The 16,955-nt window shown below is 37.1% G+C and overlaps 1 protein-coding gene across 3 annotated transcripts; it reads right to left on the bottom strand.

The window, feature by feature from the left end:
- Window positions 1-1,785: 1,785 nt before the first annotated feature.
- On the bottom strand, window positions 1,786-9,775 carry LOC135081688 (uncharacterized). Of its 3 annotated transcripts, none has more exons than XM_063976476.1 (4): window positions 9,599-9,775; window positions 4,165-4,320; window positions 2,799-2,945; window positions 1,786-2,296 (listed from the first exon to the last, which is right to left on the bottom strand). In XM_063976476.1, exons 1-4 carry the CDS (start codon window positions 9,665-9,667, stop codon window positions 2,126-2,128), a joined length of 543 nt encoding a protein of 180 aa, XP_063832546.1. In that variant the 5' UTR covers window positions 9,668-9,775; the 3' UTR covers window positions 1,786-2,125. The 3 variants fall into 3 exon arrangements, 2 of the variants coding, with proteins under 2 accessions (XP_063832546.1, XP_063832547.1); XM_063976477.1 differs by lacking the exon at window positions 9,599-9,775 and adding an exon at window positions 6,808-7,731; XR_010259240.1 differs by lacking the exons at window positions 1,786-2,296; window positions 2,799-2,945; window positions 4,165-4,320 and adding an exon at window positions 8,128-8,272 and having other exon boundaries at window positions 9,599-9,685.
- Window positions 9,776-16,955: the final 7,180 nt, after the last annotated feature.

Genomic DNA, 16,955 nt, shown 5'->3' with positions numbered 1-16,955 from the left:
ACACCGCTCTAAACGCCTAGAGTAAACACCTGGCAATGTTACTCCTATCGTTGATTAAGGCATTCACTTTCGATAGGAGTGATGATTGTGTGTTCTTTAAACTTAATTGATTTCAGCAACTAAATAAAAAGGTCTCTTTTTTCAGTCTTCCTTCCATACTCATTACTTCCTTTCTTCATAATTTACTTGAAATAAATAATGGTTATGCACGCACGCGATTCTAAATAAACGTAATTTTAATCGTTAATCACAGGCAGTAAGCAGATGTGATAAACTTGTATCATTAAAAAGTACTGTAAACAAATGACAAATGCTCTTACACACAGGTTCATTATTTCTAGCTCTCTAACTTAATAAATTTTAAGTCTTTACGATAGTAATTAATAAAATAAAACTTAACTTACTTATTACTGTAATCTGAACGCCTAGAAATAACACACTGGCAAACTCTTGCTCCTTCACTTTCGATGGGAGATTAAAACATAAGATTTTATTTTTAAACTCGATTGATTTTAGAAACTAAACTAAATTTCATATCTTTTAGCACTTCTTTCATACCAATTACTTCCATTCTTCAACATAAAAAGATTCATCGTCTTGTTCGTGATTATTTTAAATGAACGTAACTTTATTACACGGAATAACTATCAAAATGTATTGATATTCTTATTGTTTTATTAATAACGATTGCGCATCTACAATTCATTCAAATTTGAGTATTTTGGAAGCTTGCTTAAAGCATTAATTATTATTAAGTATGCTAGGACGGATCTTTAGTTAACAAAGATTAATCAAAGTATTTTTGCCGCCGCTTTTACAATCTCATTCGTTGATAGACTTGCCTGTACTAAAGTGATGAAATTACATTTTTGTTAAGTTAAAAATTACGTAAATTTGTAGTTGAAAATGAAGAGTAATAACAAAGCGCTACCGATTCACGACGAACACATTCGATAGACGTATTGCTTGACTGTTATTGGTCAGTCAGTCTCGCCGCGCGGGGCAGTGGTGCCTTTGTTGCGAGGGGCCGCTCGCGCCTCGCGTCGCGTTGCTCGCACGGCCAGTTCGGTTTCTTCGGCCGTCGAATGCGCTTGCGACTTTTGATTGTTTTCTCGTGCGGATAGTTAGTGTGTGAACGTGTGATAGTGAGTGTGGTAATAGTGAATGTGTGTTAGAAAGATGCCTAACCATACGTACAGTGCTCGTGAGTACGTAAACATGGTTTACTGTTATGGGAGGGCACGTGGAAACGCATCTGAAGCCCTGCAGGCTGTAGGTATCGGGCTGAACATCCTACAGCGCACCAACGTACTGATGCACGTATTATTGTTCTGGCTGTACAACGTCTGTTGGACAATCAGCCGATTGTGCCTCCGTCCGCCTCGTCTAGGCGTGTATTGTGTCGTATTTGAGGAACTTAAATACCGGTCTGTACGTGAAGGAATACTGGAGCGCGCATCAAAACACGATTTACCTGGCACGCGTTTGCTTGCACGTGGAAGGCCGTCAGTTCGAGCCACAACTTGTCCGGTTGGAGCGGCCGATTCCAGACGACGTCGAAGGGGATTAGTCGGTAAGTACTTAGTTCTAAACCTAAACAAATGCTAAAGGAATGTGTTTTTTAAATGTAGGAAGTGAATAATCTGGTAATTTTGTGTACAAAATACTTCTGCGGTCGCGGTAGGTAGTGGCGGTAAAGCGCGTACGCTCCAACCAATACACTCACACACACATAGGCACGGTCATTGCGTTGCGTGACGCGCTGTACATTGCGGGCTGCGGAATATTGTATTATTTTTAATCATAAAAATAAAAAATATTTCCCACCAATAATATTTTGTAATATTACTTGGTTGGGTGTACAGAAGGCGTAGTTTCAGTCTTCGTGATAGGTTTTTTTACACCCTGTATGTTACCTACTGTCAATTTTTTACATTAAATAAACCTTAGGTATATTGTAAATTGTAAGGCTTTGTGTTGTGATAAATCTTGTTACTTGAATAAAATAAATTGGATTAGGTACTACCTAACATAGGTACATAGGTAGGTACTTTCTTGCCTTATTTTTGCCCATTACTGTAGTAATTACACTAGTTATAGTTTCAAAACTTTAATTTTCATAAAATTACAGCTGAAACTTCTTATCAGCGAAAGTGAGGTAGAAGTTGCCCATCGCCATCGACTCGCCGGTCGACGTGAGCGCGAACTCCACCTGCGCCATGCACTTCTTGAAAGGCCACTTGAATTTGAAATTGACAGTCGACGGCACTGTCATGTTTACTAAACGTTGCAATTTCTGTAGAAGAGATAAAATATTTTTTAATACTAAGTAAGTCTTGCTAAAAGAGTGTAATAAGAAAAAATATTCTACTCATAAACCCAATTTTCTGCGAACTACATAGTTCACCACCAGGGTAAACAAATTGACTAATCAAATTGAGTAAGATCTGCTGGCACTATAAATGGGTCTATTTTAGTCTTGAGTCATTTAAGAATTAAATTAACGGGGAGTAAGCAAAACACTGTAGTACTTATGGTCCAGAGAATCATTTGTAGTCACCTCCTGCGTCCTTAGCCAGATCGTCGGTCCACAGTGGGTGGCCTGCCCAAACTACGTTTCCCGGCCCGTGGTCGCCACTCGAGCACTTTTCTGCCTCAATGGTAATCTCTGAGAGCTGTGTGCCCCGCCCACTGCCACTTAATTTTAGCAATTCTGCGGCCTATGTCAGTCACTTTGGTTCTCCTACGGATTTCCTCATTTCTCATTCTTTATTAATCATCCTGTCAATATACATTACCGGTGGTACTGGGCAAGTGATCCCAACGTTGGCCACCATGGCGCCCACGTACGGGTCCGAGTTGATCATGTCGCACAGCTTGAAGTGGAACTCCACGAAGGAGCGCCGGTACTCGTTGTGGAGGTACTCGTGGAGCACCAAGTTTATCTGAAAGTAGTGACACACTTACGCCCGTATTCACAAACGGGGACGCACAGGATGACACAGGAACCAATCACAGAGCTCTATTCAACGATGTGCGTTCCATTTGCTGCTGCAAAGCAAGCATCGTTTGTGAACACGGGCGTTAGCCGTGTGGTTCTGACAGAGTATAGGACCACCATCATTATTTCGCTAGAGGGCTCCCCAGCCCGTCTGGCCAGCGTAGATTACGCACCACAGCACACAAGTTACTTTTACTATCGGCATTCGGCGAATAAGCCGCTATTTAAAAGCTGAATGCAGCGACCACACATTCCACACCACACACTTAAAAACGCCAAACGAGGTGATTAAGTCGAAACTATCGACAACAGTGGCTAAAACTCGCGATTCCTATACAGCATCCAAACGCATGAAGTCGTGAAATCGCGATACATTACAGTCCCGATCTCTAAAAGTAGCATGTCTGCTGTCACCCTAAGCCAAACTTTTGTCTCTGGTAAGTAAGAGAGGGTCGACTTCCTACAGTGAAGACTAAATTACTTGATGACAAAGAATTGTATTTTTTTATCCACAACGAGAAAGCTCTTGGCCAGTATCTCACCTGAAGGTAAGTGACGATCAGGCCGAAGGTCTTCACCCGGAATCCTCAACCACGGAGGAACTGGCTTCTTACCTCTAACTGCCGGAACACTGTTAACATTATTGTTATGGCGACAGACTTACGTAAGATGGTGGTAGCTAGCCAGGCGGACTTAGAACAAGCCCTACCACCAACCAAACCAAACAGAAAAATCTTCCTCCACTGGGAATCGGGGACCTCTGCGACTAAAGCAGGTGGTCTTACCACTCGACCACAGAGGCGGTTATACAGGGTGTTAGGTAAATGGGTATATGAGCCGACACTAGCCCATGTTAACATGGGCATATAAATGGTATGGTGAAGTCAGGAATTTGATATCATCATTTAATTTTTTTTAAATTTCATACAAAATAAATTTTATAAAATCCGATCAATTTTCTGACTTCACCATACTATTTATATTATACCCATGTTGACATGGGCTAGTGTTGGCTCATATTCCCATTTACCTAACACCCTGTATATAAGTCCACCCCGTCAACGGAACTCTACTTTTTTAAGTTACGCTCGTTGCAGTCATTACTTTTAAGAATTTTAAAAGTTGTTCGGAAAAAATGACAAGTAAATTAGGTACCAACTTACCGTTACGTTATTGCCCCATGTATGTTTATTTACACCAATGATATTCATGTAGTAAGGGCTATTCCGCCCATATCGAGTGACGAAGGCGGAGGCGTTGGCGACGTATTTCTCATTTGCGTATACGACACTTGCTCTCTCAGGGATTATTTGAAGACACTGCAATTTTTATAAAAAAGCTAAATACTGAAATGGAAGTTAGGTAGGTACCTTTTCCCTCCAACCACTGCCTCACACGTTGTCGCTCTCATGTTTTAAGTTACTATTTTTTTTTATTAGTTCCAAATTAAAAACATCTGAAATGTTTTAACCGACCTTAAATAAGGATGAGGTATTGTATACTGTGTAGGTATTTTTGTATATCAAAACTCAGACATTTTAAAAATCGATTTGATATTTTTTTTTGATTCAATATTATTTCTATTAGCCCCTTTTATTTTTTTCGTAACTAGTTCTTTAGTTCACTTTTTGATTTAAAATAAATAGAAAAAATATGTCATCCAGGCAAAGGAAATTGTGCATTTCGCTTTTCTGTTACTTTTCAGTGGCGTTTATGAAGTCCCAATGAACTGCCAACCTCAATAACAACAATGTCAATTAAAAAGCAAAAAATATACAAATAAAAAACTCCCAATGTAACAACGTCACATTTATCAATCAATACTACTAGCGCCATCTCGTGGTGTTCGCCTGCATTACCAAGCCACCGCGGATCACCGTGCTTATTGCAAGATCTATCCAGTCTAGGAAATGTTTGCGCCGCTCGCCGCTAGATGACACTAGCACATTGAGAGTCGATTTCTACACCGCGGTGTCCAGATTTTTTTTCCCTTAAAGACCTTCCGACGATTATGTTGAATATTGTAAGTAAGTGAGAAGTAAGTAATAAGCCAAGGTTGCATCCGACTGTGACGTTCTTTCGGGGAATCACAGATTGGGACTTCCGAACGCCTAATTACAAAGTGCCAGCGATTCTCCCGCGTCTGTGTCCAACGTCCTTGCGGGAATTGGTCTACGGACGGGAGACGCCCGCACCCGCTATTTTTGTACCTGCTGCCGTACTTTCCAATAAAGTAGGGGAACCTGTTGTACTTAGGCCAGTTTTTCGAATTTTGATTTTTTGAAAAATAATGGTGATAATTAAACTTGTCTAGTGCAGTTATATTTAAAGATCATTTAATTAACTACATAATTCATTCATAAAATTGTGTATAATTTTAAAAATTTGGGCATACTAGCTGCTAGAAAAAAAAAGGGAAAACTGTCCTAGGTACAACAAACCAGATGTACCTTGGACCGTGTACGTTGTACCTATTTAAATTTAAATAAATGCTTATATTCGCTTCAATTTGTTAATTTTCTGTTAAATTATTATTTGAAATACCAATTATTACAGTTATTAGCAACAATATCTAAGTAAAAGTATTTTTTAAAAAAGATCCTAATCCATATTTTTTGTACTAATTATTTTTCACAATTTTTTGGCAACAAATCACTTAATTTTAAGCCGGCTCTCCAGTCCATGTTTAGCCTTACACAATCAACAAAAATATGACAATATTCAACATTTTTTCTAGAAAATTTTGTTGAATGTTGATATGTTATGTCGTGTAGGACAAAATACGCGCTGGAGTGGCTTTAACTTGCAATCTAGTTTTTTTATTTCTTATCATTTAACATAAATTCTAGCAAAATATCCATTAAAACCACTTTATCAACAAAAATAATGTTAAAAAAGTCATATGAAGATACATTAAACGTAAATTTAAAAAACATTAGAAATTAAAAAAATATATATCAAAAACAGACTTTAAATTGCTATTTTGAGGTCTTCGGGGCATTGTTTCTATAACAGTATAATATGTTTTTTTATTACAATAAAATTCTCATTAAAACATAATGAAAATCAGTGACCAAGGTACATCGCTAGTTGGGTGGTCAAGGTACAACATTACGACTACTTCACTTAATAAGCATAATAAACCCACTTCCATTTGAGCTTAGGATCTGAAACTCATATCGTCCAGTAGCTAGATATATAAAGATTATGTTCTAACTATAACCGTTTTGTCAAACATGCAACATTTTTCATAAATTGACATGAAGTAAACCTCGAAAATCTCACTGCGTCAGTGTAAACTATTAAATTAGCATTTTTTCTTGTACTTGCACGGCGTCGGCGAATCTTAGCTAACTTCACGTTAATGTTGACAAATAACGTATGTAATACCCTAGACAACTTTTCATAAAACCGCATAATTTAAAAAATATATACAATTGTTTTAGGTACAACTCTGTCCAAGGTTCAACAGGTTCCCCTACCCCCATTTTTGCATCACACAAGGTGTTGTTATTTGGAGCCCATCACCCCGCTTGTCAGCCGAAAAACTCAACCCTACAAAACTAATTTTAAGAAAAAATTTAAACAGACTCCAAAAAAAGTTCACTAAAATATTTTTTATTAGGATTATGGTATTATGATTCATATTTTTTAAGTCGGTGCCGATAAAAATATACGTTTCATAAGCTTGGCCACTAGATAGGCTGGCACCATGGGACCATGAGTCAAAATGTCCACGAACAAATTTCGAAAATAAGATTATTAATATTCCCAAAATTGGCAGATATTTTAGATAGCTGACTTACCCTGCTTATTGCAACGACGAGTGTGATCACAAAAACGACTTTCATGACGAAGTGATCACCGACGACTTAATTCAAAATGGATGATGTAGATTTAATTTTTGTCAGCGACATAATTGCACGTGATGCCCGAGAATAATAAATTATAAATCTATCAAAATTACATTAAGCATTAAAATTTCTTTCAATTAATTTTGTGAGAGGTCAGCTGTATCTAGGCTAGCATGAAAAACATAATACAATGTTGTTGTTGTGTTCCATATAACAATACATTACAATTTGTCGTTAATGCTAATACAGCCTTTCAGGTCACAGGTAGAACGCAAACCGCAACCAACAGATTCCTAACGTATTTAAGCTATAGGCTTATAACTTAAGTATATACAGGGTGACTTTGAAATCGTTGGCATCCTTTTAATATAATAGACTAAGAGCTAGTGAACGCCAGACCTACGTTATTTTATAAAAGCTGAAAGTTTGTCAGCGTACCTATGCTCCCAATAGAGGATATAATGTTGGTGAATTATGAAGTTTGGGTCATGGTGACTTTGGGAGCTACCCTAAAAAAACAGTCTGGCAAGGAGTTGGAACTGTCAAAACTGTCTGGCTGTAGGGGAAAATCTGATTTTTATGTATAATATTTGGGCAATAATTAGAAGTGACGTAGGTCTGGCGTTCACTAGCTCTTAGTCTATAAGACTCTACCTACTCATGATACTTAGCGTATTCTCCAAATATGTGACAAATCAGGTATTCTACAGTGTGTCTGGTCACCAGTGAAATAATAGATAATCTAAAGTTTTATCAAGTTCTTTAAAACCATGTAGGTACGAGTATAATGAGTTTGCACAATATATTGCCTGTGTAATATGTTCCTACATTATAATTTTATTGGGCTTTTTCCTACACTATTGTTTAATATTGAAAATTCGTTTATTTCTTTAAAAGATTTTGTCTTTTTTTATTATTTTTTATTTATTTATGTACTTTCTCGTATACGTCGCCTCCTTTGAGATAACAACATAAAGTAGGTATTTATTTTTCCTAATCCTATTTTTTTTATTCCTTAAGTGAGATTGTTGAAGACATTGATATTCTCATTTTTTTATAACATTTATTGTAAGTACTTTACATTACTTTCCTAGTTTGGGTACCAGTCACCCATATACAATATTATAGCATATCTGTGTATAAATATACTTGAGTATTTATTAATGTTAGTAGTAAGCTTGTTTTGTATGAGAGAAAAATAAATAATTTATTAATATTAATATTATATTAATAATATTATTATTAATTACAAATGATATTTCTTATCAGCGAAAGTGACGTAGAAGTCTGCCTGCCCTATGCGCTCGCTTGTGGAGGTGACCGCCACCTCCAACCGCACCATGCACTTCTTGAAAGGCCACTTGAACTTGAAGTCGGCGGTGGATGGAATCGACATGTTCACCAGATAGTGCATCACCTGCAAGAGGTTGTTCTTTTGTACAGATAATTAACTTTTAAAAAAAATAAAACCGACTTCAAATGCGTGAACACAAAAAAACCTAAAATGAAAAATATTGCGTATAAAAAAGTTCATCCCCAATTTCCCACCCTTGGGGGTGAAATATTTTCTTCAAATTCACATGAAACCACCCTTTTGATAATACCTATTCAACAAAAAAATAATCGTTCAAATTGATTTATAATCGGCGGAGATATTGCGTATAAAAAAGTACATCCCCAATTTTCCACCCTTGGGGGTTGTTTTTTCTATTATTAAATTTAAATGGGACCACCCTTGAGGTATTACCTATACGCCGAAAAAAGATTTGTTCAAATCGGTTCATAATTGGCGGAGTTATCGCGTAACAAACATAGAAAAAAAAAAACATACGGGTCGAATTGAGAACCTCCTCCTTTTTTGAAGTCGGTTGAAAAAGGCAGGTTAATCGCCTGTTGTTAGGTTAGATGCAGATTAGGGTATGGGGCTGTGAATGCCTAATCACTTTCGCTTTGAATAGGCCCAGATAGGGTTGCCAGATGTCCGGGCTTTTTATGGTCCTGTTCGGGCAAATATTGGCTTGTCCTGTCCGGCTTTTGTTACGCTTTTTATGTGGCTGCCGCGCCAGGCGAAAGTCGAGCTGCAGAATAATATCAAGCGCACGCATCGGGATGTTAGGCAACCGATGATGATAGTACTCACTCGTGAGCTATGACACTAATTGCACTTGACATGTTCGGCTTTTAGGGTAAAATGTCCGGCCAAATGAAGCACAGACTCCGGCTTTTGTGTTTTTGGACATGTAAAACCCTAGGCCCAGACAATGATGTAGATTTTATAACATTTTTATCCACAACGAGAAAGCTCTTAGACTACACCTGATGGAAAGTGATGATCAGGCCGAAGCTGGCAGCGAGCTTCACCCGGAATTCTCAACCACAGAAGAACTGATTATCTTACCTCCAACTGCCGTAACATAATGCCGTTAACATTGTTGTTATGGCGACAGTTAGGTTAGATGCTGGTAGCTAGCCAGGTGGACTTAGAACAAGCCCTACCACTAACCCAACAGTAAAATCTGCCCCCACTGGGAATCAAACCAGGGACCACTGGGTCTGAGGCAGGTGGTCTTACCACAGACCGCAGCAGCCGTGATCTCTACTTAAGAAGTACTTTGTCTCAAGATAATAATAAATAGCCACCAACCGGCCATTGTGGAAATCATTGGGGGAGGCCTATGTTCAGCAATGGACGTCCTATGGCTGAAAATTATGGTGATGAGTATATTTAAAAACACGAGCGTACCGGTGGCACTGGGCAGGTGATGCCAGAGTTTGCTATCATGGCGCCCACGTATGGGTCCGAGTTGATCATGTCGCACAGCTTGAAGTGGAACTCCACGAATGAGCGCCGGTACTCGTTGTGAAGGTACTCGTAGAAGATTAAGTTGACCTGAAAGTTAGTACGACCCAGTCAAATTAACTGCTCCCCTGGCGGCCCTGGCAGCCGTGACGTCACATCGACGCTTTGGTACAGACGGGGCGAACGCAGGGAGGTGTGCGAGTGAAAACTCATTTATTTATGCAAGTAGGCTTTAAAAAGCATTTATACACGTCCCAGTATTAACCCTACCATTGCTTCGGGACAATATTAATGGGCCAGTGCAGAAGAAGCAGCGCACGAAACTCAGTCACTACTTAGTGCGAGGGAGAGTAGCGTGCTCAGTTAACTCGATCGGGTTGCACTTTATATTTTTTACTAGCTTTTACCCGCGATTTACATGCATGAACTTTATCAGTGACAAAACACTCTCCCTTTCAAAAAACCGAGATAAAAACAATACTGTTTCCCTGGGTCTTTATTCTACTTCATTTAAATTGATTCAGACCAACAAGACATTACACTTTTTTTTACATTTTTAAACATGATAATACAATACAAAGGAAACTACCTGGAACCGGTGGATTAGTCTTAATGATGATTTATTTATTTACTAGCTTTCCACCCGCGGCTTCGCCCGCGTGGAATTTTGTCTGTCACAGAAAAAAATTATCGCGCGCGTCCCTCTTTCAAAAACCTCTATCCTATGTCCTTTCCCGGGACTCAAACTATCTTTAAGTCATCAAAATCGGTTTAGTGGTTTAGGCGTGAAAGCAAGACAGACAGACAGACAGACAGACAAACAGAGTTACTTTCGCATTTATAATATTAGTATAGATTTAGGTATGAATAGAACGGTTAGTACCAATTAAACTATTATGAGGGTTTACTTACCGTTACATTATTGGTCCACGTGTATGTGTTTCTGCCAATTATATTCACATAGTAGGGACTATTTCTCCCAAAGCGAGAACAGTAGATGCTAACATTTTCCAAGTACTTTTCATTAACGTATTCCAAATGTGGCCTCTCTACGATTACTTGAAGACACTGCAACGTATTTTTTGGTAATACAAAGGATTTCATATTTATAGGAAATAAGTGGAATAACTGCTCTTTTCAAACGAATAAGAAAACAGCAAATAAATATAAATTATACCGCACAAAGCAAGAATAATAAGAGATTTCCTGTTTAAAGCCTTCTGAAGAATAACAATGCTAAATTTATCAGCATAGGTAAAAAACATTGAGACATTTAAAAAAAATTTTGTGTAAAAAAGAGAAGTGCTTTTTTTATTAATTTAAAAATGAAATTATTGGACGAAATTGAACCTGTCAACTCAAATTCTTTATAAATTACGAAAGCTCATATCAGGGCACTTATACACGCTTTACTTTACCACCACTTTGGGACAACATACTATCTGCTGCATACTATGTGCTGGTGTTGGGAAGTGGCAGAAGGAAATCACTCACCTTTTTAAAAAAATAATTTTATTAGTAATTTGTTATTACCCAAATTACTAACAGTTCCGTTAGCCCCTCGTACTAAGCTAAATATGCTTGTGTCACGAGTGAGCTCACCACAATAGTCGAGCGGCGGCAGGGACCGAACCCGCGTTCCCCGGATCACGAGACGGCCAGTCCGACCCCTTCACCGTTCGGCTATCGTGGATTCATACCTTTGTCAGTCTTTTACAACCAATAAAATACCTTTGATTTGTTTAATTAAAAAGTATACAAATATGTATTTGTGCCTAACTTACCCAAGTGATCGTAACGATAAAATAAATTAAACAAACGGCTTTCATGGCGGAGCGGCCACTGCGGTCACTGGCATATTAATTTGTAATAAATCGATTTGGCCATATCCATTTAGGTACGTAATGCAAGTAAAAAACATAATTAAAAGTGAATTAAGGCCGGGTAGCAGAGAAAATGGCGAAAATGAGGTTTTCATTTATCATTTTTGAGGTACTAAACAGTAAAATTAAAGGCTAAGATTTTTATTGGGCATAGTTGAGGATATTTTCTAGGGCAATTAACGGATGGAAACACGATTTAATGAAGTTGACTCGATAGAATAAATTCCCAAAGTTACCTCTATTCGTTTTCTATTTATGGTTTTATTTTTAAAATAAGCGATTTGAGATTCTAAATCTTTTACTAAACTAAAGTTCAGAAATAACTTGAGGGCTTTTAACGGATGAAATTTTTATATTGCGTCTTATTTAGTTACTATGTTAAAAAATGTGGAAAAAATCGTCCATGACGGCTTGAACAATCTCAATCAGTCGCGCGGTGGCGCTTACGGAGGACGGACGCGTGTCAGTTTTATGGCCGTGACAGTTCGCGATTTGTCAATATTTTTGACAATGATGACTTTGATGAGTCACAGTATAATAATATCAGTGCTACTGGAGAAAGCTAAAATTTTTGATAATTAAGAATTATCAATTTTGTCTACCTATTGAAATTTAAATCGTTCGCATCCTTTTAAACGAAGACTCTACTCATGATACATACTACATTCCTCAAATATGAGACAAAACCAATGAGTTAAAATTACATTTTAATAGTACCTATATACAATCGTCTTTACACTCTTTAGAAGACACTGACACTGATACAAATAAATAATAAAAAATTAGGTCAGTGGGTCAAATATAGGGGCAGCTGCACGTCACTGAAAGACGATTCTGTTTACTCGGCATCTGAGCTAGAGAACATGAACCCTTGTTTACAGATGCAGATGTAAATGGAGTTATAACTGGACAAATTTTACATGAAATGTGTAACAGAAATCAGTTAAAAGACACATACATGGAATACCAGAAAGGTTGCGGAGGGAAAGCTACCTATATAAACTAGCGGCCGCCCGCGACTTCATTCGCGTAGACCTCGTTTTACCCCCGTTAGATATCATGTTGATAGATGGCGTTTCAAGGCTTCCCCCAAATGAATATTTACGAACGTCATACAGTAGTTTGTCCAGCGCTGTAGATTTTAACCAATGACGATAGGTAGATGGCGCTTTTATTTATTTATTGAAATTTATTTGTCACATATCGTCATAAGTGTTAGCCTATATGTTAATCTGGGTTATAAACAATAATACTGTAAAGTTTCAACAAAATCCGTTCAGTAGTTTTTACGTGAAAGAGTAACAAACATCCAGACATCCAAACTTTCGCCTTTATAATATTAGTAGGAAGTAGGATATTTCACAATCCAAACTAATATTTTACTATTTAGTTTAGCATTTACTTACCTACAGTAAATATTAGTTTGGATTGTGAAATGTTTAAAATAAAAAAAAGAATAAAACAAAATAGGGTTTCAAATTACCTATCTTTATCTAATTTATAAAGAGGTAAAGTTTGTGTGTTTGTATATTTGTTAAATTGTAAGGGGTAATCTCGGGATCTGCTGAACCGATTTTAAAAAATCTTTCACCAATAGAAAGCCACATTATATCTGAGTGTAATAGGTTATATAAAAACCGAAAAATACTACGCGGGCGAAGCGGCGGGCGGAAAGCTAGTTTATTTATAATTATGTACAGTCGCGGAATGAAAAGGTTCGTCACCTTAGTGTCGGTTTTCGCTTGCACTAGGTACTGTAAGAGTCAAACCTGCCAACATAACCGTGCAAGAAACAGTGCTGCTAACATTTAAATAAATATGACGTTTGCTAACGAATAAGGTTTTGCTTGTTTATTTTTCTATCCCATCAGTGCAATGCAATGATGACATTGACCAATATTGACAATAGTTTGAACCAACAAGAAGGTTTTAGTTTATCAATCATATTAATCTTCTTGACAAGATAAATCGTCAAACAACTTTGATCTGAATAATTTTGAACTTTACTGACGAACAGTTAAAGATTATTTTCTCTAACTCGAGATTATTCTGTAACATAGTTTCAAAAGGTAATATGTGCTCGCGATTCGTTGAAGGAATCAATTTGAAAACTGACGAACCTTTTCATTCCGTGACTGTACGAGCATAATAATTATTTAAGTCTAATTCAAACATTCTTTATTTGTGTGGACCTATATTAACGAGAGATTACAAGGCGTCAAATATTTCAAGAAAAAAATTAAAAACTATTATAAAGCTAAATTTTGCTCTCATGGAGCCTTTACCTACTCTGACAAATCAAGACTTAAAGAAGAAACTAATAATCAAACTATTTAACTGTCCTGCAATGAAAAGCTTGATCGGGTACAACACCTCAAGTTATTTTAGAACTTGATTTCATTAAAAGACTCTGAATATCAAATCGCTTAGGTATCTAAAGTCAAACGATTCTGAAATGTCAAGTGGCATAAAGTTGGGACTAATAAATAACCATTAAGATAGTAACGCCCTCCTGTCAATGACATACCTGGAACGTTAGAGTATTGGACAACTAGACAACAAAATGCTTTGTCCTAAATGACTGACGGATATCGTAGAGACCTGAAAGTTGGAAGGTGTGTTCTTTGTATGACGTAGGCATCCGATTTTCCGAAATGGGATCATGAAATGAAGTGGGTGAAAAAAGGGGGCAAAGATTGTATGGGACAGTGATTCTTTGGTTCAATCTACTTGAAATTTTGCTTAACAATTCCTTAATATTATAATTCATGACAAACGTGTGAAAGGGGTAGAAAGTTATTTTGGGAGTCATTTGCGTCGAAGTTGATAACAATACTAGATACTTCCTGCTTTTGATTTAATTACTTTTTATTTTTACAAGTGTTTGAAAACTCCATGTCAGATTGCAATCAATGTCAAGTGAAATCTCAAATTGAAATGTCTCAATCTCAATGAGGAGGCTCTGCATTTATTCCTAGAATTCCCCTAACACCGTCAAATTACCCTTTCGAATTCAAGACAGTGCAGTTTCCCATCAAAATCTGCTTCGTAATGACTATAAACAAAGCTCAAAGTCAAACTCTAGCAACCTCTGCATAAACTTCCATGAGTGCTCAGAGCGGGTGCCTGCGCCAGGTAACCGCGTGTGATGCTCATAGTGATTTTCGATACAGAGCCCCGTAATACGTTGTACATAAATTATGGAAGGAAAACACCCAGACCAGTACAAACAAATATGTATGCAATTTTAGTATGATATTTTTATTTATTAATAAACAAAAAGACTGAACAAAATTGATGCGTGTACTGATTAATGTATGAACCACATGCAAAGTTTCGTGAATTGCAACAACTATAATTTATTATCCAAGCTCTAAATAATCGCTACTACGAGTAACTGATCATAAAATGTTTTTCTGATGAACTGATCATTAAATGACCTACCGATAGGTCGGGTGACGTAATCTTGAAATTCTTTTGAACTTCCGGAAGGTCGGGTGATGCCACGCCTCTTTGAACCGTGTTTACTTTGGCAGTTATATTTATTCGATTCTAAAATATATTCCCAAAAATTCTGAAAGGTGTTTTAATTTGTATCACTTGGATATGATTTGTATTAGAAAGTGTTGTGAGTGTGACGCTTGAACGGAAGGAAGTCAACCTAACCTAACCAACTGGTATTTTTATACTGTGTAGCTGGGAGAGCTCTTTGGCGCGCTGTCTTCGGCGAAGTATTGCGCGCGCAGATTTTGACAGCGTAAAATACCTACTTTAGCAGAAATACCAAGCCTTAAGCGTTCGAGTGATTTTTAACAAAAAAGAGGCCAATTTTGAATTGATGTAATATGGCGGATTCCACTCAACATGTTCCAGAAACTCAAAGAGATGATTCTCCCAAAAAAAAATATGAAATCTGTCGATAAATATTTTTCTTTTCATTTTGTCATATGAAAATAGTATGGTTTCAAGTAACACTATGGTGGATGAACTGTGTATACCTTGTTGAGATAGACGATTATATTGAATATAGCTGTAGATATTATTTTATTTTATTTAGAACAAGTGTAAAAATTATAAAGTTGTAAAAAAAACGCTCTTAGGAAGCAAAGAAAAAAAATTAAAAAAAAAATTCAGAATCAGTACCCAGCAGCCTTCCGTAGTAAGAATACAATAAAAACATTTAAATTTATAATACAGACGTACAAGGTTTATTTTCATATTATAGTACCATATCAATCGATACACGTGTGGGATTCGAAGGATTTTTTGTGCTGGTGTCTTCTCGGAATAAAAATAGCCAAGTGCGTGTCGTGACACGCGCAGTGTAGGGTTCCGTAGTTGTCCGTCGTTAACACAAAAGACAATGCCGGAAATTGGCGTCTTTTTTTTTTCGCGCGGCCATCGACCAAACTTTGTTTTTTGATTAAAAAATAGTGTAATAAACCAAACTTACTATGACATGTATACCTCTAAACTCAGTCTGAACTGAGTTACGAGCATTAGAAGTTTGATGATTTTCATACTAGATTTGCTTTTTGCGCGCAAAGTTTTGTAAGAAATTGCAACAAAATAGTGAGATTGTATGTGTAAACAAACAATATCATCCATTAAAGGCTCCAGACATCAGTATGGAGCAGAATCAGCGCAATAAAAAAATAGCGCAATATTTTGTTGCAATTTCTTACAAAACTTGCGCACAAAAAGCAAATCTAGTATGAAAATAATCAAACTTCTATTGCTCGTAACTCAGTTCAGACTGAGTTTAGAGGTATACATGCCATAGTAAGTTTGGTTTATTACACTATTTTGTAATCAAAAAACAAAGTTTGGTCGATGGCCGCGCGAAAAAAAAAAGACGCCACTTTCCATACAAAATCTGGCATTGCCATTTTAGAAGCAAGCAATTACTTCATCTAGAGTCATCATCAGCCCTTTACAGTCCACTGCTGGACTATGAGCCTCCTTCACTATAGTGGAGGGTTTTGCCATAATCTCCACGCTAGGCAGGCGGGTTGGAGATCGCAGTTTAAAAGATTGATGTTTTTCAGAGAGCGCTGCTGCCCATTCTCTGTTTGATGTGTAGTCCCTAAGTCGCCTCTTACGACACCCGCGGGAAGAGTAGGGGTTGGTGACAAATGTATTCTACTCTGCCGTCACCACACGGCTTTATCTAGATCATCTAGAGTAACTTTTAATATTTTCTTCTAAGGCATTTTTATTAGGTAAGACATTTTATAATACATGTGTTAAACGTGTGAGGCTGCAATAGCCATAGCTCATCGGTTTGGAGATTACATCTATTCAAAAGGATTCAAAAAGTTTCTTTATCGACTATCGATATAAATTCGTGAAGTACAGTAACTCAATCGATAGGCCTATCGATAGAATGGTAAACAACAATTCTATTTATAGTAGGT

Source organism: Ostrinia nubilalis, chromosome 20, assembly GCF_963855985.1.
Source record: "Ostrinia nubilalis chromosome 20, ilOstNubi1.1, whole genome shotgun sequence".
Taxonomy (NCBI): domain Eukaryota; kingdom Metazoa; phylum Arthropoda; class Insecta; order Lepidoptera; family Crambidae; genus Ostrinia; species Ostrinia nubilalis.
This window is presented reverse-complemented; position numbering and strand designations above follow the sequence as displayed.